The sequence below is a fragment of the Alligator mississippiensis genome, chromosome 3, assembly GCF_030867095.1.
Source record: "Alligator mississippiensis isolate rAllMis1 chromosome 3, rAllMis1, whole genome shotgun sequence".
In the NCBI taxonomy this organism is placed as follows: domain Eukaryota; kingdom Metazoa; phylum Chordata; order Crocodylia; family Alligatoridae; genus Alligator; species Alligator mississippiensis.
The window spans coordinates 15,697,465-15,718,611 of NC_081826.1; the positions used below are offsets into that span (position 1 = coordinate 15,697,465).

At 42.5% G+C, this 21,147-nt stretch overlaps 1 protein-coding gene across 1 annotated transcript in view; it reads left to right on the forward strand.

Moving 5' to 3' along the window:
* ADCY8 (adenylate cyclase 8) overlaps positions 1–21,147 on the forward strand; it is a 194,092-nt gene that overhangs the window by 40,677 nt on the left and 132,268 nt on the right. Inside the window, 1 exon segment of the mRNA XM_014611460.3 lies at positions 14,001–14,150. Coding sequence (XP_014466946.2) covers positions 14,001–14,150 — 150 coding nt within the window.

A 21,147-nucleotide genomic window follows, 5' to 3' on the forward strand; every position in this document is an offset into this window, starting at 1 on the left:
CAATTTCCTGCCTTCCAAATGGCCATTACTTGATATTTCATACATATGATATTACACCTGATCCACTACGCCCAGGTGAGCCCTTGTACACATTCTTGCCCATTCATAATCCTTCTCTTGGCTCAAGTCCAGTGATGCCCTACCATTTCCTGGGCCAGGCACATGTCTCATTTGAGTTTTACAAAAAACTAGAACTCTTGGTTCCAAAATGATACCTTTTATTAGACCAACTGGAAAATGGCAAGAAAATTACCCTTTTCTGCAAGCTTTCAGGATCAAAGTCCCTTCGTCAGGCTCTGGGAAAAGTGTAGATGGTACAAGATGGTAAAAAGTCCCCATAGGTAGGAAACTCATTTGAGTTTTGACACTTCATTTTGCAACAAAATGTGAACTACTTTATGTTGTGCTAGACTATCAAGGGGGCAAGGTGGAAGATAGGCAGCTAGTCCTAAATGTGTAACCCCATGAACAGTGCTAGGGAGAAGGGAGTTTCAATGTCTAGCAATACCAGTACTTTGCTATAGATAAGAGTTTCATGCCTGGCCCGGAGGGGTGGGGGAAGGGTACTGTCTTTCATACTTGCGCCTTTTTTTTTTTTTTTTTACCTCTTATAAAAAAAGGTTTTAAAAAGTCAACAAGAAGAAAAACTCTCTCTTGCTCCCATGTACACTCAGTATTGAAACTGAGATAATACGCCAAGGGGAAAAAAAAGCTTTCTTTGTGTAGGCTCCTACTGTAAGCAGAACTGCGCCAAAACAATGTGCCCTACATATATATCATGAACATGGAAAGATGCAGCTCAGAGGGGCATGCGCTGGATACTGCACATGGGCATTAGGATGTACACATTTTTGATGAAACAAGTAGCAAAAAATAGCATCAGAAAAGATGGTGTCAATTCAACAAACGAAAGCATCTCTCACTCGACCCTACTTCAGGTAAAAAGCCTTCATCTAATCTACAAGAAAAGCACTGCAGAGCAACACAAAAGAAACGAAGCACTCTCGGTCTGCAGAATTATAGTTTGGCTAATTCTTGTTATCTTAAAATATATTTTACATAACCCAGATTGTGCTGTGGCATAGCAGTAGGTGTTCGTAAGGGACTGCAGAATTTAATAACCGTCTATGTGTGTTTGAAGTGTCTAATGACCAACTGTAGAGAAGGATGGTTGGTATAAGAAGGTATAACTACTAATTGTGGCTTTTTTGTTTTTTAACAAAAAGCACATTTCGATTGAACATCAAGAGAACTAAAGTATATAAGAGGAGTGCCAAAGGCAGGAGCTGGTTATAAATCATTTTAGCAAATTAAATACTGACTGTTTCGGGCTGAAAAGCAACATTATTTTTTTTCAGAAATGGCTCTGTGGGGCATCATGGAAGTTTGTACTTCTTTTGCACATCCTTTTTCTTTTATAAGTGAGCTTCTCTGGCTGGAATATATCTTGGAGAGTGCTGCTTAGTGTCCCCGACTGCCATCAAGCGTCTTGGTAGTCTCTGACCATAGTGTATGTAGTCTGGGTGAGAAACAAGGAGTAAAGAGGAGGAGAGGTTCATTGGTCACTCAGAGTTCAGCTTTCAGAAGGCATTGACACAGCATTTCCAATTCATGATTGTTCTAATCTTCAGCCAAAACCTCAGGGTTTTGAGGTGTTTAGAGTTTTTTGTTAATTTTATTTGGGTATTTCTTTGTGTAATAAGAAGCCATTTTTTTTTTTCATAGAAATCAGATACTTGTGAAATTTTCTTCTTTAGTTGAACACATATTTTTTTCATCTGAAAAACTGTTTTGATTAAAAAATTTCCACCAGACTTTTTAGCAGTGGAATAAATGTTCCATTACTTTAATTATTTAGCATTGAAGTGGAGAGAGCTGTGAGACTATTTGAGAAAATGCTCAGAAGTGAATTTTAATTTTGATGTCTCCATTTTTAAAACACCTGATTTTTATCTTGATTTCACAGCTCTTTTCCCAACTCCCATTGACTTCAGATGGAGGTTTGAGTGCTGAGAACCTCTAAAAAATTAAGCACAGATATGTTAAGTTGGACACTCGACTATGAAAACACCCCACATTGGAAATCCTTAAGATTTAGACTACTGTATATATAAAGCAAGGGGAGTAACCCAGCATTGGTATGGAGGAGCCACAAAACTCTATAATTACCATATTTTCTCACATATATCTTCTTCAGGGGGCAAGTTATATGGGCCTTGTTTTTTCAGGGCACAATGAAGAAAAACAAATCTTTCCTTGAAAACACTGGTAAATAGCAATAAGTAACTAAGTAGCAACTGCTGTAGGAGAAGCCTCTGGGCACGTCTACACATGCAATTAATTCAAAGCAATAAACTCTGGAACTTATTGCACCAGAGTTTATTGCTCCTGGGTGCACTATTTGAATGCGCGCCCAAGAGCACTGTATGTTGAGCCAGGTCGAAGCAGCCCGGATGGCAGGGGACCCTAGTGGTCAGCCTGCCAGCCCAAGGCTGCTCTGACCTGGCTCATCATGCTGTAAAGGGGTGGCTGGGGCATGAGGGTGCCCTCGTGCAGAGCTGGCCAGCAGGAAGCCCCTGCACTGAAGCACCCTTGTGCCCCAGCCAGCCCTGTCAGCATCTGCACGTGCAGTGCTGTGGAGTGAAAAACTGCACAGCAGGATAGTACTTGCATTTACAAGTACTACCCTGCTGCGGAGTTGATTAGTTTCCTGCAGCCTAATTGGGCCACATGTGTAAATGCGAAACACTTACTGTGGAGCTAATTAGTCTGCTCCAAGTAAGTGTCTTGTGTAGATGTGCCCTTTATGGGGGAAATGAGAACATGTCCACAACCAGGCCCACATGCAACAATGCAGAGTTACTTTTGGTAATAAATATGGTTATTACCATATTTCCTTACTTATAAAGTGCACCCCAATTTCCAGAAGCTGAATTTTGGAAAACATTGTATGTTTTATGTGATAAAATACACTATTTTTAATCACTGATATCTAGGATGGTATGAGTGTACCTCCCCACTTCAGAGACATTTAACACTGATCTTTGTTTAGAGGCTGCAGCATCTATTAAAAGCAATTAATTTCCCTTGTGGCTTTAAATGGAAGACGGCTTCTATTAAATGCAATTACTTTGGCATTTATCTGGAATAGCAAACGTGCAGCTCCAGAATAAAAGATATATGAGTTATTACAGCATCAGTTTTATTCTCATAAGTCAGAAATTTGGGGATGAGATGATTGGGTGCAGGAAAGGAAGTTAAACAGGGGAGATTCAGGTGCGTATTGTGTAGGTGGTGAGCAGAGAAACTTCTGTGTCAGAGCAGGTGGCAGCTTCCCACACTAACAGACTGATTCTGGCTGTCTTAGATTTAACTTTCCATTCCTCTAGCCACTGGGCAAGAGTTCGTAGCAAGTAAAAACTTTCACTCCTGCCAGTCTGTGAAAGCTGACGGGAAATCACTTCCATTGTGGAGAGCACCGATAGCTTTAATTGATCTTTGAGGGGAGCCACTCCTAAATGTACCAGGGTTTCAAAGCTATAAATAAACTGATTTAATAAAGATATTTAGGGACAAAAGCAGGGATGTACATTTATACACTTTAGCTCTGCCAAGATGCACTAGATGAGGTGGGGAGGGGGCAGGGTTGGTTTGTTTGGTTTCCTTTTAAGGAAGGAATGGGAAAGGGATGGCTATTCAGCTGAAAAATAAAGATTACCCCCACTAATTTGAAACAGCACAAAAAAATATGTGATCTGATGATACAAAATGCCCTATGTTCAATGAATGAAAGATGATTGGGCTGCACTTCATGAGGCTTGGATAGATATTTTGATATGTGGCTAGACAGACTGAAATGCTACACAGGCATGGAAACAGTCCCTGCAAATTAGAGGTCATTTGCTCGTCCTTGCCTTCATTTACCTGGAAGTGTAAGCAGTGGCCTCAATTTGTATAGTATCCAAGACAGTCCTTGATGTCTAGCCACCTTAGCATTTCTAAAAGAAACAGCATAAGTAGGAGGCTGGCAGAAAATCAAGAAATCCAAGGTTTTGCCTAAATCCTAAATATTAGACTAGCTCCAAATAGCTTTGTGTTGATATCCTGAAGATTACGTGGCATTTAGCAGTGTTCGGTGGCTGTAACAGGGCCCCATTGCAGCTTGCGCGCCTCAATGCAAGTTGCTGTCACTTTGTGCCTGATACGACATGATTTGCTTTAAAGACCTGTTGTACTGCAGCACGTTGCCAATGCCCTGCCTAAGTGGAGAGCTGAGCCGCTAAATTGTATGTTTCACGTTACCTCGGAACAATTTGCTCTAACGTTTAATTTTCTGTTTCTAATGGATTCAATGAGGAAGCAAGAGCAAGAGAGAGATAACTACTGTTTTATAACAGCATATTAAACCCCTTGCTCTGAATATTAAAAACGTGTGTTTCTAGATTTGCTTTGAACTACAACCGTAACAACTGACTTTATGTAAATGTGTCATTGTTCTGGGGGGAAAATGTTTGTTGTGTTCTAAATTGTCAACAAAACTTACAAATGACATGCCCTTGAGTTGTTTTTGGGTGCTTTTGCAATAGCAGGAAGGAAAATATGTCAGAACCCAGATATTTTCAATGTTGATAATCTAATCAGTGCACAGTGCAGATTCTGCATTTGAATCATGGGCACACGGGAACATGTGGATGTTCAGTATCTTCAAGGTCAAACTGTGTTAGAAAGCATGAAATGTTCTGGTCTCCTTTGAAAATCAGGCTGTGTCATACTGGGAGGCAGTGGATGGTGACCACCTTTTAAATTTGGCCCCACATATTTTTTAAAACTATGTGATAAATCGTGATTGTCCGGATGTCCAAGCAATGACATCTGCAAGACAAGATGTTTGTGGTTCTATCTAAATGTCCAATAAATATAAAGTCATTTGAATCATCAAGATCTGTCTTTGCTCAAACTGAGCAGAAGCAGCAGAACTAACTGTTAACTTATCGCTGTTCAAGTATGTCAGTAAAACTACCTGACAGTCTCATTCAATTCACGGTAGAAAAGTGCCTATCTATCTATCTATCTATCTATCTATCTATCTAGATAACAAATGGTAAAATACATCAATTCTGCATGGCCTAAGTCTATATGCAAATTACTACAGGAATGTTTATTTCTAATTCAGTACCTTTCCTATTCTATCTATCTATCTATCTATCTATCTATCTATCTATCTATCTAGATAGATAGATAGATAGATAGATAGATAGATAGATAGATAGGCACTTTTCTACCATGAATATATATATAGATTCCCTTTTCCTTGCAAAACTTATTTCCAGCACTCATTAATCAGATAGGCACTTGCACAGCCAATGGCTCCTGTTCTTTTCAAAGCTGAGGGCTTCATTGCCCAATGCTATCAATCCAGCATCCTTCACAAGTTTCTAAATTAATTAATTATTATTACTTCATTATTTTCATTGTTGTTCAAAGACATGCAATCAGACAGCTAATAAAATCTCTTGTTATACCTAATCCACTAAATGCCACCTAAATAACAGATAAAGCACCGAACTGTGGAGTGGGGAATTAAGACCTCTGAGAGTTTTTTTTTTTTATTATAATTATATAAAAAAACAACAACAATCCTGTGCCAAGCAGCTATTTTTATTTTAATAACTAATGATGAGTCAAAATGCTTCATCATACCTAATTAACTAATAATTACTATAGCAACTAGTGCTTTATGTGGCACATAGTAAAAACATTCTTAAAGAAACATAATGGCTTTCTATTTTTGGTGTTTACCAATAGTCAACTGAAATTTGCCCTAATACTCTGTTGAAGCCAACCCAAAATTAGCAAGCAGAATAAATGTGAGTCACTTTCAGGCTTTATCCATCAGCTAGTAGTCAACGATCACTGAATGCATCAAGGGCTCGTAAGGATTCACCAGATACTCAGCACATTGTGGGACTCCTTGGAAACTGTTGCTGTCCATTCATGTACTGTCACTTATGCTCGCTGAGAGGGTGACTGGGTCTTTCCAAGCAATGATGATCAGAAGAAGACAGCATGCTTCCAGGCTGGAATTTTGGGATGCAAGATCATTCCTGTTAAGCTTCTGGTATTCGCACACATTTCAGTTCATATCCACTTGTTGTTGGTATACTTGTTGCCCTTCCAATCAAGGCAAGACACAATAGGTGTATTTATTGGCAGACATACCATAAACAAGAAGTTTCCCCCTCCCCAGAGCTCCTTGTGTTACACTCACATACAAGGAAACCTCATTAAACGCATTGTTTTCCATTAAACTACTGCAAACACAGTATGTACAGTAATGGAAACCAACTATGAAGTTGCTTAAATGCAACCAACACTGAGCATGACTATAAAACACATGGCCCACATTGGGCAAACATGCTAACAGGAACGTGTGTGTGTGTGTGTGTGTGTGTGTGTGTGTGTGTGTGGCCCTTCAAATAAAAATCCCCAAAGCGGCAGGTGTTCCCCCACAGGGACCTGGCCCCACTCCTGGAGCTACTACAATACTAAGCCAGCGGCGGGAGGGCCAGAGCTAGCCCTGACAACCTTCCCTTGGTGCCAAAAATGCTTTATCTTAGCCAAAAGACCAAGATACTGACAGAAACCGAGTGTGCGCGTTGTGGGGCAAGCGAAACTCAGAGGCATCTAAACCCCACACCTCCAGGCTTGGGCCTGCATGTAAGATTCCTACCAAAGGATTTGGAACATCTGAAGGCTCGGGTGGTGGTGTAGGATGCTTGCCAGTAGTAAGGCCACGTACAATTCTTGAATGACTCATGGATTTGGGATTTGATTTGGCTGATTTGACTTTGGACACAAACAAATTTCCTTAAAAAAACCCAACAACCACCCCTCTCCCCACCAAAAGCAAATAAAACTGTGCTGAAACTTGCAGCAATTTAAAAAAATGGTAAAATACATCAATGCTGAATGGCCTAAGTCTATGGGTGCCCATAGTAATTTGCCTATATGCAAATTACTACAGGAATGTTTATTTCTAAGTATTTTCATTTTTGCCCCTCAATCCCATGTGCTCAGGGAGCGCAGGGTCGACAGTAAGCAGGGGTGGGGGAGAGAGACTTGAGAGAGAAGTAGTTCAGAGGGCAAGGGGGCCACCTGACCCCCCTCCCTCCCCGATTTATTGTCCCTGCTGTAGCAGTGGGAGGGAGACAGATTCAAGGCAAACCTCCAATAACTAGATTCTATACCTAGAAAAGTATAACAAATTTATACATTTTCTACATATAGAATCTAATTATTAGAGGGTCATCTTATATTCAGGGGCGTCTTATATTCAAGTAACTATGGTATTGTGAATTGATGTTGCAGCCTCTGGACCAGCTGTGCTGTCGACAGCTGGATTATACTTCTCACTTGTGCCATTTTGAACCTTTTCCTTTCTAAACTACTCTTTCATTCCCTCCTTCCCAATTTGCTAGGAGGTCTGCTTAACCCAGCTCCTATCTGAAATCCATTCACATCTCTGCTGTCCTTTTCATGAATACTCTTAAATAATGTATAGTTTCTTCAGTGACTAATACTTCCTCTTCGTCCACTGTTTCCACTGGTTTTGAATTGCTTTTTGTCTGAGATCTGTTGCTCCTGAATCCATTCAAAATGTTATCTTGTTTTATCTCTTTTAGCAAAGCACTTTGAGTTACCCTGCATGACAGTTGCCAGATAAAAATGAATTGAATTAGCGTCCACTGTCAAATCTCAACTTATCTTGTTTGTTTGACTTGGCTTACTCACATTTTATTACCATTGTTTTTATATTGACTTTGTAAAGTGCCCCAAGGTGCTTGCTTGAAAGGCATTTTTATAAACGTTGATTTGATTTGACAAGTGAATTCTTGGTGAATCAAACTCTTAATCATCTTCTGTGAGTTGAAGGGCTCTTAGATTTATGGAAAGTAGAGATATTCAAGTCAAAATTATAAACAGCTGCTTCTCACTACCTGGGGACACCTTCATATAACCTTTCTTATTCACTCATCATCCTATTCACTCACTATCCTATTCATTCATCATCATGCAACCTTGCATGCTTATTACTGGATAATAGGGGTAGGACTGACATTGCAACATAGTAATCCCATTATCCCTTGGGCCTTGGGTTAGTAGTCACCTTCATGTTTGCATTCATGACTATACAGCTCTTCTAGTTGCATTATTTTCCATCTAAGTGTATTGAACATAGCTTTTTTGAACGTCATTATATAATTTGCACCTGTCTTTTGATTGTTTTGCAAGCTATGAGGAGATTAAGAGACCCCTCGCTGATCTGCAAAGATTTTTTTATTACCCTAACCTCTCCCTCCACCACCACCGTTGTGTTAGCATCCGCTATTTCAAATTCAGCAGAAGAGACACAAATCCTTCCATTAATTTATAAGATCACAATCTGGTCTTGGCATCCAGCCCAGGTTTTCAGTAGAAAATTCCACGGGGCTTTTGGAAGTAGCCATAGCAGTGTTGGGTCTGTTAGTGAAGGATTCAAGCCTGTTTTCTTCTCCATGTTCTTTACAAAAGTCAGAGTCCAGGCTTTCATGTTGTAAATAGAACGCTTGGCTTTCGTCAGACTAGTCTGTATATGGATGGAAGAATCCAGTTATTAAGCAAGTCACTTTTGTACTTGTAATACATATCCTTGGAATTCCCTTTGTCCAAAATTAGACTATTGCCCTTACTTTGCAAGTAGTACTACTGAAGTCAGTAGGACTCATTATGAGCTAGTAGGCATGTCTACACAAGATGCTTAATGTGCACTAGACTAATTGACTGTGCATTACAGCGTCACGGCAAAAACTAGCTAGGCTAGCATGCACTAGTATTAGTCTACTGCTCATTAACCATCACGAAAAAAGCATGCAGTCATGGTAATGCTTAGTAGGGCAGCATTTATTTAGTACTTCCTTCTACAAGTACTAAATTTAATGCGCATTCATGAAAACTGTGCATTAATGAATGTGTAGATGCACCCAGTTAGTAGTGAGTAAGGGCAGCAAAACTGGATTCTCGTGGCATGTAAAACTGACCTACCCCAGACTGAATTAAATGTCCTCTACGCCAGCCAGTTGCCTTCTGTCCCCATTCTGTTCTATGGGGTAGGTTCATCTAGCCAGACTTAATTTCCCATGATGCACTGCACCCAAACATCTGCCATGCTACACACTTTCATGTGGTACATCATAGTTTTATAGTTATTAGGGGCTGGAAGGGACTTTATAGATCATTGGGTCCAGCCCCCCTTGTTCTTGGGCAGGATCAGATGACCCCAGCAAGATGGGCATCAAGACACTTTTTGAAGTTGTATCTGAATAAAGAACCTGTGCTACACCAGAGAAATAGGAGTAGGATGCCCTGGAACTATAACCCACAGGACGGACCACAGCAGTATTTCAGAACCTAAATATTTTTAGGTTTTCTGTTAAAAAAACCTAAAAAAATCCCTTTTCTTAATGAAAATTCAGCACGACATCCTCCATCAACAGTTTTCCTTTTATAAGGAAAGGGCCTTGTCTTTCAAGACTTCCTGCCTACTTAGCTACTCTAAACTCATCCGTGTTTGAACACCCCACTCCGCCCGGTATGAGTGCCAATGCTCTTCCCCCTCAGCACATTTACAAAAGCATATCAGAGAGCTGACTTTTTTTTTCACATGTGGCACCTCAAAGAAGGCAGGCTGTAGTGCTGCAGTGAGTGCTGTCCAATGAACTTCATAATCCACTCCAGAATTGAACAAGCATCCCTGTTGTGATGTGAAAATGCACAGGGTAGAAAGTCCACATAATGTGCCACCAGGCATGGACCAATGCTGTGTTTGGAAATGCACCAGATGGCTGTGTTGGGTTTTAGTATACCGAGTCCAAAGTTCTTTAAGCCTCCTCAGTCTTTCCAGCTCAGTTTATTTTCTCTGATCTTAGCTTGTCTCAGAGCTAAATTGCCAGCCTTCTTCCCATAACCAGAGCTGGTTTATATCTTCTATTCTGTTCTCCAAAGGCCCTTGGAGTCTCAGATCTATGTGGCCTGCTGGTCCCTCTTTGCTCTCTGGCATCTTTGCTCCACCATTGGAACGTTCTGTTGCTCTTCGCAAAACTTCCCCTCCTTGCAGAGGGGGAAGATAAAACTGGTTCTCCTGGGCTTCAAATGGGTCCCAAGCGATTTCCACCTCACAAGATGACTTGGAAAAATGGCATGTGTCTCTCTCTCCAACAATGCTGGATGCCCATTTACGTAGAGGCATTGAAAAAGCACCATGACTTCGTCATCATAACTTCAACACATCAAACAGAATTTGTCAATTGACCATGAATTTGTAAATTGTACATGTATTGCTCATTTATGGAAACTTGTGAAGCTGAACTTTCCTCCTAATATAGGTTGTGAACAGGTGTAGAGCACATGAGTAAAAGGCACATGATCTATTTTATCTGCAGCTCTGAGAGTCAGTACAATAATGCCAGGACATTAGAGAATTTAAAATTAAAACCTGCTTGAGTAGGTTCATTGACTTTAATCATAGACTGTGGAATGGGGTGGGCCACCCGGGCCATAGCCCGACCAACTTTTTTAGCATGTTAATTTATATAACACACATATACACAATTGTCATTCCAGTTAAAACTGTATAGCTATTTTTTTTTTTAACTGCATAGCTAGCTAAATTAATGTGCTACAAGTTGGTCGGGCCATGGCCCGGGTGGCCCGCCCCGGTCCGCAGCCTATGACTTTAATGATGCTAAAGCGTGAGTGAAAGTGTGAAGTGTAACTGACCCTTAGGACATACTGCCATACTACCTCCAAAAGGTGAAATAAAATAGGTGAGGAAATAAAAAGGTAAAATAAAATACCCTTTATTTTAAATTGTGTGTTTTCCTGCATGGACCTGGGTGTGTAAAGTGAGTGTGTGTTTTCCTGCATGGACCTGAGCGAGTCCTATAATTAGAAAGCCAGCTGCTCTGGAACAAGATAAACTTGGAAAAGAAAGCCTATGCATTATTCAGGCTTTGGAAGACTTAAATTCAATTTCAGGTGCCCTAAAGCACTGGCAGGTTTAACAGCAAACTGAAAGCAATGATGGATCTAGGAAGCCATCTATGAATTTTAGTTCCCCCTTATAATGCTCTTACCCTTACCTATCTAATCCATCCATTATTTATCATTGATATACACTACATAAAAGCAACAGTAATGTTTTAATGTGGAATACAAGCTCTGCTTGCATGACATTAATGGCAGAGCTCTCTGCATGCTGGACTGAAGATCATCTTCCTGATGGCTATAGCCATTCAGCTGAGACCTGGAAGGGAGCTGAGGTACCGCTGAGCACCAGAAGGCAGGGGCTGCCAGCAGCAGTGCCTGGGATGTCTTATCTGTTGTGGGGGCTTTGGTTGTGGTTGCTGCTGCCATAACATGCTCTCCCTCCCTACCGGGGGAAAGGAGTGGTGCTACGTGTCAGGCAATTGCAGTCACCCCTGCAGCGCTGGTCTCCTCTCCTGCATCCTCTTTTCAGGATTCTAGATTTGCCTATGTATTGGTTATAGTGTTATATTGTATATTCATTGTTTCAATACATTGGCTTATTTGAATGAGGGAAGAGAAACAGGTAGGAAAGAGAAGTAAGGATCAAGATAATCCAGTTGTTAGCAACGCTTGGGAGTTGTCAAAAGACAATGCCAGGACAGGAGAAGGACCTGGGACCCAGAAGAGTATTGATAAGGTTATAGCGCAGTGATTCTCAACCAGGACATCTGGAGAGCAGACAGATGTGTAAATACTTACACATGATTCTGGCCTTTCTGAGATCTTTGCAACAGAAGAATTGCTCTATTATTTTTCCACAGTCAAAAAGCTAGGAGCTGGCCTTTTGCAAGTGGTGTTTGAGTCTAAAAAGGTTGGGAACCGCTGTTACTGCATTTTAAACAGGGGCTTTGAGAGAAAAGAGCAAGCTGGAGGAACCAGACTAAGAGGCAGGGCCGATCTGTCCTATCCTGCAGAACCTGTGGCCACAGGGGGGCCTGCAACCAAGGGGCCGTGCCCCGCTCACCCCCCGTTGCCTGCGCCATGTTTAAGGGGCTCAATGCAGGCAGGCAGCCCCTTCCCGGTCGAGCTGGGGAGGAGTTCCCAGCCCCACTACCAGCCTGGCTCCGGCCATGGCCCCCGCCCTGGGGAGGGAACCCAGGCATCCCCAGCACATGCTGCCCCAACCCTGCACTCCCTGCAGCACAGCCCATGTGCGTGCAGCCCAGCCCATACTATTTTATTTCAGTCAGTTTATACCGCAATTAACCACAATTTTGATTTTTCGATGGATCAGGGGGCCCTAAAACTATATCTTGCAGGGGCCCCCCAAAAATTGTGGGCTGGCCCTGCTAAGAGGCACTCCTCTTATTCTGGCTCCTCCAGTGGCACTCACTGGGAGATTTGGGAGTGGTTAGACCTGCCTGGTTTACCACCTGGGGAAGGTAAGTTTTTAAGTAAGATGCATGTGTGTAATTAGTGGGTGCATCTACACGAGATGCTAACTGCACAGTAGCCAAATAACACATGAAGGCCGAGGCTGAAAAGAGTTCACTCGGAGAGAAAGGAAGGAGCTAGATGTACAGGTAGCACTGTATTCATGACAGGGAGCAGGGCAGGATCAAGCATTCATTCGACAAATTCTCAGCGACTGCAGGGTCTATTCTGTTCTCTCCAACTTCCATCAGGCGGAGCACTTGAAGCTTGAGGATTAGGGAAAATTTGGCCCTAAAACTGTATATATTTTCAGCGCAGTCATAAATCTAGAGCTGCTTTGCATTACTTTTCCCTTATCAGGTCGGAAAAAAAATCCCACTGGCCAATCAGGCACCAATTGAGAGAAGGTCACATGAACTTGTAACCTAAAGCAGGAAAGGCTCAGAACAAGAGAGCTGAGGCTGCAGTTCTTTCTGTTCTCTCTCTATATATAGCATATAAAAATGTTATTCGGCTCTCCCGAAGGATCTGTAAGCATAGGCTATTTACAGGCTCCGTCCTACAAATGCGTAGTATGAATTATGCATGTTTTATCAGCATTACTCTGGTGAGCAGTGTGTGCGTGTGCGCGCATGCATGTGAAAGGGAGAGAAGTGGGATCTTGTTTTATGGAGAGGCCTGGGAGGAAATGAGAATGCAGGCCAAATCAGGACGGTGGCAGTTACACTTACATGGTCAAATCCTCAGCTGCTGTAAAGCAGAAGAAATTTGAGTAATTTAAATTTACACCATCAGAGGATTTACCCACCAAGGTTCATTTTAGCAGGTGGATACCTAGAGAGCAGACAGGGAAAGAGCTGTGCTTTCCCTTGGCCTGAGGAGGTGGGGTGTATAGGTTATGACTCGGGACTAGCCAGGGCTGAAAAGACTTCTGACTGTAACACGGACAGGATTAGGCTTTGGGCGTGTTGTCCTTGGCCTTTTCTAATTAAAAAAGTAGTCACGTAGGATCTTTGTCACCCACTCTTAATGAACTTATTTCAATTGTAAGCAATATACAGAATAACAATAATAATTATTAATGAATGGCTGAGCTGCCCGTTGATTTTTTTGTGTGCGCGCCTTTCTTCTTATAGCAGGCCGTGAGGCGTCTCATGAAACTGCGTTTACAGAAAATGCTATGCAAAAATAAATTGTTAATTGTGTTTGTAATCATTCTTGACTTCAGCCCTGTGAGTCACTTCTTGGAAGCCTCATCCATGGTTCAGCCAGAGTTTAATGCCCCCAAATACTGCATATTTCTTCCCCCAGGCAGGGGGAATTTCATATGTTGGCGCCTTTAATTAAGGTCCAGGAGACTCTTTTATACAAACTCTCTTAACAGTTTAGTTTTACAGCTGAGATGATTTCAGAGCTGCCTTTTTTCCTTATTTTTTCTCTTTGTTATGGATTTTTTTCTGTCTCAGTTATCTGACCAAAGTCCTCCTTATTCTCTGTTTCAGATAGCGGCTCAGGCCGTGTTATTTATGTGCATGAACACAGCGGGCATCTTCATCAGTTACCTGTCAGACAGAGCTCAGCGCCAAGCTTTCCTGGAGACCAGAAGATGTGTAGAAGCAAGGCTGAGGCTGGAGACAGAAAACCAGAGACAGGTATAAAGAAGACTATTGCTGTTTTCATGCCACTGAAATGGATAGGTTGGTAGGACCAGAGCGTCCTCTCGGTTGTGCCAGTGTGATACCATGGACTTCAATGGAATCGCATCTGATTTATGCCAGTGATACGAAGTTTATTCATGTCACTTTGCTGTTATTTTCTGACGGATCTCAAAAGCTTTCATCAGGAAATCTCTTCTTTGCCAAGCAGTATAAAAGTGTCTTCTTTCATTTTCCTCATTCTCTTAAAATAGCTTTTTCTCCCACTACAACCCTCATCCGGCCTTCTTGGCATGGGGGGTATAGTCACTTTGTGCCCAGCAAATGCTAAATCATAATACGTGTGTCTGCATTGCCACTCTCAGTAGTTTTAGGATCCATATGCAACTAAGTGTAACTTATGCTGCTGTTTGCTGAAAATTTGCTGAAAGATTTGGTGTTGTGAACACAGATTATTTCTCTTTTGTGTTTCCTTTCCTTTTTGCCATTTCATTCATAAAGAGATACAGGGAGATGTTATGCCAAAGATTTATCGCATTTCCCCATCACAATGCATATATCCTGAGATAGGTTGTATTGGATTCTTTGCACGGAAGGTCAAGGTAGTGGTGTTATTTGTTATATTGTATTAAAATCTGATAAAGTGCATGTGGCTATCCTAACATCTTCCAAATATAAAACTGATAGAGAATGTGAAATCCAAATAACTGTATGCTCATATGAATAATTCTACTTTTATTTCTAGAAATGTCTAGGAGAGTGTGCCAGCATGGGCTGAGGGGAAGCGGGGGGAAGAGAAAGAAAATAGATAGATGGGATGGGACTAAAAATGTGCATGTGGAAATGGAGAAGTGATTCTTTGCAGAATTAGTCCATGGGAGTCTTCAAGAAAATATATAAATTGAATAGAAATCTGTATAACCAGTAACCTAGAACCACAAAATGTAGAAAAAGGTAACAGGGATGATATAACTAGGACTCCCCTCTCTGTTCAAGCGTTGCTTGCAGTAATGCAATGTGTGTTACCTTTAGGGTCCGTTTCCAAGAACTACAATAACAGAGACGCTACATGGTTGCTGCTTCTTAATCTCTGAGAATTCATGGTCTTTCTAAGTCTGGGAAGTGTATAGAGGTGAAGGAACATAAAAAAAAATATCCTTTTCACTTACTTTCACAGAAGGCTATGCACAGTTGATACATGCAATGCCAAATACCTGCCAAAATTTTTGTATCATTATGTCCTCCACTTCAGACGTCATCAGAATAGTCCAATTACTCCTCCATTAACATAGGAAATTCTTAATGTACGATAGCTGTAAACCCTGCTTGTCTTGCACTTGGGTTTATTTCACTCTTATTCACATTAAAGCTATGCATATCCCAACTTTTTGGATAAGCAGATCACTAAGCAGTCAACCCTCGACATTTCTCAGGACCATCATACACCCTCATCATCAATATTTAAATTGAAAAGGGAAGGCCTACTAATTCTCCAGACTATGAACCGTTGCTTTTTAGTTTAGTTATGGTTCATTGACCATGTTTTGGGAACAGTTTCTCTATTGTATATTAGCCACAATAAGGTTTACTGGCTTCCAACATCAGTAAGGTTCCCTTTCAGGGAATGAATGGAATAAGTCCTCTCTATATTTGTTTGCCCATTTGTAAAATGGGGATGCTAAGGTAATGGATTAAGAGTCTTTTTCTACACACACCTTCTGCCAGAGTGCACCTAAGGTAGCCAGATTTTTTTCATTTTTACAGGTATAAATCAGAGAGTCAGAGATGTTATTGTGGTATAAAACTGGTGCCAATAACATTTTAAAAAATGCAAAAAAGGGAGCTACACCTGGTTGTAACTATTACGCCCATTAATAAGTATTTACAAGATTGACCCCTAATGAGTTGATGATTCAAAATGTTTCATAAATGCTAACTATGAATGAGTACTATTTTTGAGTACTATTAGTAGCAAGTTTGTGTTATGGTAGCACCCAGAAGCCCCAACTGAAATCAGGTTTCCACTGTGCTGGGTGCTTATTACAGCTGAGAAACTCATTTTAGTTTCTACCTCTCAAGATCCCATTCCCCAACCACTGCAATTGTTTAGTATTGGCCTAGGAGCACCAGTTATGAACAGGGGCCCCGGTGTGCTCGATACTGTAGAAAGAGAGAACAAAAAAGCAGTTCCTGATTCAAACAATTTATATTCTAACTATAAGAGACAAGAGGCACATCTACATGTGTAATTAATGCTCATGAATAAACTCCAGAGCTTATTGCTTCGGTGTGTGTTGCTCCCAGGTGTGCAGTTTGAATGTGAGCCCACAGCACGTTAAGTGAGGTTAGAGTAGGCTTGGCTGGCAGACCTGGGGGCTCAGCCTGCTAGCTCGGGGCTGCTCCTCTCTTCCCAGCTCAACATGCTGCGGAGGGGCTGACTGGGGCATGAGAATGCTCCAGCGTGGAGCTAGCTGGCAGATGGCCCCTGTGCTGAAGCACCCTCATGCTCCAGCCAGCCAAGGCAGTGTCTACACATGCACTGCTGCAGAATAAAAAACTCCACAGCAGGATAGTACTTGTATAGAAGTAGTACATCTAGTATAATACAAGTACTATCCTGCTGCAGAATTTCTTAGTTTACTCCAGCCCAATAGGGGTGAATGTGTAGCTGTGCGTTGTTTACTGCAGAGCTAATTTGTCTACTCTGCAGTAAACAGCTTGTGTAGATGCGCCCAGCAGGTAAGTGGAGGGAATAAGATACCCAGGAGGTAGTGTGGGTGAGCATAAACCTGCTAGATTTTTTGGTGGGATTGGTAAACCCCAGCCCCGCAGCACTAGCAGGGACCAGATCTGAGATACTGCTTGATAACTTCCATATAGAAACTGTGACCTATTTAAAGCAAAAACCCAGAATTGCACACAGTACTCCAACTGCGGTCCGACCAGCGTCCAATAGAGGGGAAGTATCACCTCCTTGGACCTATTCGTCATGCATCTGCTGATGCACGATAAAGTGCACTTAGCTTCTCTGATGGCTTCGTCACACTGCCAACTCATGTTCATCTTGGAGTCCATTAGGACTCCAAGATCCCTTTCCACTTCCGTGCCACCCAGCAGGTCATTCCCTAGGCTGTAGGTGTGCTGGACATTTTTCCTCCCTAGGTGCAGCACTTTGCATTTCTCCTTGTTGAACTGCATCCTGTTGCTTTCTGCCCACTTGTCCAACCAGTCCAGGTCTGCTTGCAGCTGTTCCCTGCCCTCCGGTGTGTCCACTTCTCCCCATAGCTTTGTGTCATCTGCAAACTTGGACAGAGTACATTTCACTCCCTCGTCCAAGTCGCTGATGAAGACATTAAAGAGTATCGGTCCAAGGACCGAACCCTGCGGGACCCCACTGCCCACACCCTTCCAGGTCGAAACTGACCCATCCACCACGACTCTTTGGGTGCGACCCTCTAGCCAATTCGCCACCCACCGGATTGTGTAGTCATCCAAGTCACAACCTCTTAACTTGTTCACCAGTATGGGGTGGGATACCGTATCGAAGGCCTTCCTGAAGTCTAAGTATACGACATCCACCCCTCCTCCTGCGTCCAGGCGTTTTATAACCTGGTCATAAAAAGAGACTAGATTAGTCAGGCACGATCTGCCTGCTACGAACTCGTGCTGGTTTCCCCTCAGCATAATTTGTCCTGCTGGGCTGTCGCAAATGTGAGCCTTGATAATTTTTTCAAAGATTTTGCCAAGGATGGAGGTGAGACTGACTGGCCTATAGTTGGCTGGGTCCTCCTTCCTCCCCTTCTTGAAAATGGGGACCACACTGGCCCTTTTCCAGCTCCGGGACTTGGCCCATGCACCACGAGCGTTCAAATATTCCTGCCAGTGGCTCTGCAATGATGTCGGCCAGTGCCTTCAGTACCCTCGGATGGAGCTCATCCGGGCCTGCCGACTGAAAGGCATCCAGTTCTTCCAAATGACTCTGCACCATCTCAGGGTCTACGCATGGTAGTCTGGCGCCCTGCTGCTGCCTCTCTACAACCCCAGTGAGAGCCTTGTCTTGCCCCTTTCTTAGGAACACTGAGGCAAAGAACTCACTGAGTTCAGCCTTGTCCCCCCTGTCTGTCACCAATTGCTTCTGCCCATTTAGTAGGGGTCCTATTCCTCCCTGGGCCTTCCTTTTACTCCCTATATATCTAAAAAACAATTTCTTGTTATCCTTTACTTGGGATGCCATCCTCAGCTCCATGGTAGCTTTGGCCCATCTAACTGCCTCACTACAAGTGCGAGCAGAGGAGGTATACTCATCTTTGGTAATCTCTCCCTGTTTCCACTTTTTATGTGCTCCCCTTTTGGCCCGTAGGCTGCCCTGGATTTCTTTGGTCAGCCAAAGAAGCCTCCTGGCCCCTTTCCCTCTTTTTCCTCACATCGGGATCGTCTCCCTTTGTGTCCAAAGGATCATTTCCTTAAGGCACAGCCACCCTTCTTGGGCTCACATCACTTCAAAACTCCTACTCTGCAGTGCGTCCTTGACTAATCGTCTGAGTTCATTGAAATCAGCTTTCCTAAAGTCTAGCATTTTCACCCTACTAGTTACCTTACCCACTCGATGTCTTATGATGAATTCTATTATTAGGTGATCACTGTCCCCCATGTGACCACTGATCTGTAGGTCCCCTACCATGTTATCCCCTGTTGCCAATACCAGATCCAGTAAGGCATTCCCCCTAGAGGGACAGTGTACCTCCTGTGTCAGGTGGAGGTCCTGTACACAGGCTAGAAACCTGCATGAACGGTGGATTTCTCAGTGAGCTATGTAGACAGTAACAGTATTTGGTAAGAATAACTTTTACTGTAATAGCTTACAAGAGATATTTGTAGTGTATCAGTAGCAAACATTGGCATTGCTTGTGTCTATTCAAAAAAACGCAAGAAACTTGATCACCACATTGCAATGAGATTCAGAGAAGGGTGTTTGGGTACACCTTTCCTATTTTCACTGAGAAATCAAATCTGAGTTTTGGTAAAGATCACAGACTTTGGTAGATGACTGATGAAGACTGGCAAAAAAAGGATATTTGTAGAAAACTCAAAAGAAAAAAGTGAGCTAATGGAGATAACAGCTGAGATAATATGTTATGAAGACAATTTTAATTTAGCAGGTACTGGTCAGTAAATTAATTCACCTAATGAATGGTAGAACACAATTGCCCAGTGGTGCCTAAAAATTATAGATGTTGCAGATAACGAAACTGGCAACATCAGACATCTTCTCTTGGCTTTTCCCCACTATGACTTTATATGTACCTGTGTACATACACTACATATAAAAAGGTTATACTGCTAATCACTGACAAACACCAGCTGCAGAGCTGGTCAGATTTGTTGGAGGTTTGAGGATTAAAAAAGACTTACAACCAAGTCTTTGAGTAGGATATCCCAAGACCAAAGAGTGGATTCTTTATTTCCTGCTTGATCTTATCTTATGAACACAGCAGGTAATTCTGCTTTCATTAAAGCAAAGCAATAAAAACAGAAGGTATGACCAATTTTCTATATTCTCTACTACAAAGCTTTAAAAAATAATAAGAAATATATCCTCTTAGAGTTAAATTTGTGTGTAATTGCTATGCCAGTGCAGTGTAAAACGCTGTATTGAAATGAAAATTAAATTTGACTTCTATTTATCTACAATCCCTAATTTTCAGATGCACTATGTAATATATATACACACATGTAGTAGTTATGTCTTTATGATAAATTGCAATAATCATGCACTCTAGTTCCTTACCTGCTCTTTATCTAGTAATCCATCTTCCCTGGGAATTCATTTAATATATCAAACTTTGACATATTACCATTTAAAAGTAAAAGCTTTCCCAAAGAAATGCGGCTTTTCCTCAAAACTATGTTCATCCAGAAACTGGCATTGTACAAAATTGTTAATATTCAGACTCCTGTACACATAAGATAAGGAAAGTAGAGACAATGTTCTTCCAGATAAGATGTCCAGGGATCAACATACCTTTAGGTCCTGTACTGAAGGACCTATATAGAGCTTTAGGACTAAGTGGTGTTGGCTCAAAATTGCTGCATTATATGTTTTAAAGTTCCCTTACCTAAATTTTAGAGGTTTTTTCAATACCTTGGTGTAATGTGCTTGGTGCTGGGGCCTTGAAGTCCCTCTCTCCTGGCCAGGGTTTGAATTACAAGGGAGCTCAGAGGGGTTGATCTCCCCCATAAGAGATGAGAACCCCCTGTGGGCCAGTCATCACCCTTCCCCTGCCCCAACCTCAACAACCTGGAGCCCATGCACCACTGCGCATAGCCCCTGGCCCACCCCGCACATTTCTAAGCAGCCCAGGCGGTGGCAGCGGTGGCTTCCTCCAGCTGCCACCACCACTGACCCCAGCCCCATGGTACTGGTGGGGACCCGTGCACACAGCCCTGACCCCAGTCAGTTTTTTTTTTCAAACCCCCCCCCATCCCCAAGAGTCAAAGTGTAATTTGAACCCTGCTCCTGGCCACCTCCTGGGCCCTCACCTTGTTGCCCACTCTGGCCTCTCAAGGTCCCACCCTGTTGTCTCACCTGCCATGCCTTGATGTTACAAAGTAACAGGAAAAAAGGAGGCAACAGGAGTTTTGGATTCTAGGCCCATGTCTGGGCTGATTCCTCTGGCCTTGTCCCACTTTACTTTGGCTGAGCCTCTCAGCCTGGGGTCCACTGTCACAAGACTGCAAGCTCCCAGGGTCCAGCTCTGGTCATGTTCTTGTGGCTTTTGACCCCCTGGCCCTTGCTCTGGCCCTCTCTGTGGTCCATGGTCTCACCTTCATGAGTTCTGGGTCTCCGTGTGCCCCAGTCTTTGCTGTGCCTTATCCCTCATGGGCTCTGGGCCCCTTGGCCCCTGGTCTCACCCTCTGCAAGCTCTGGGCTTGTGCCCCAGTCTCTGTTATGCCTTGCCCCTTGAGGACTCTGGTTTTACACCCCAGTCTCCAC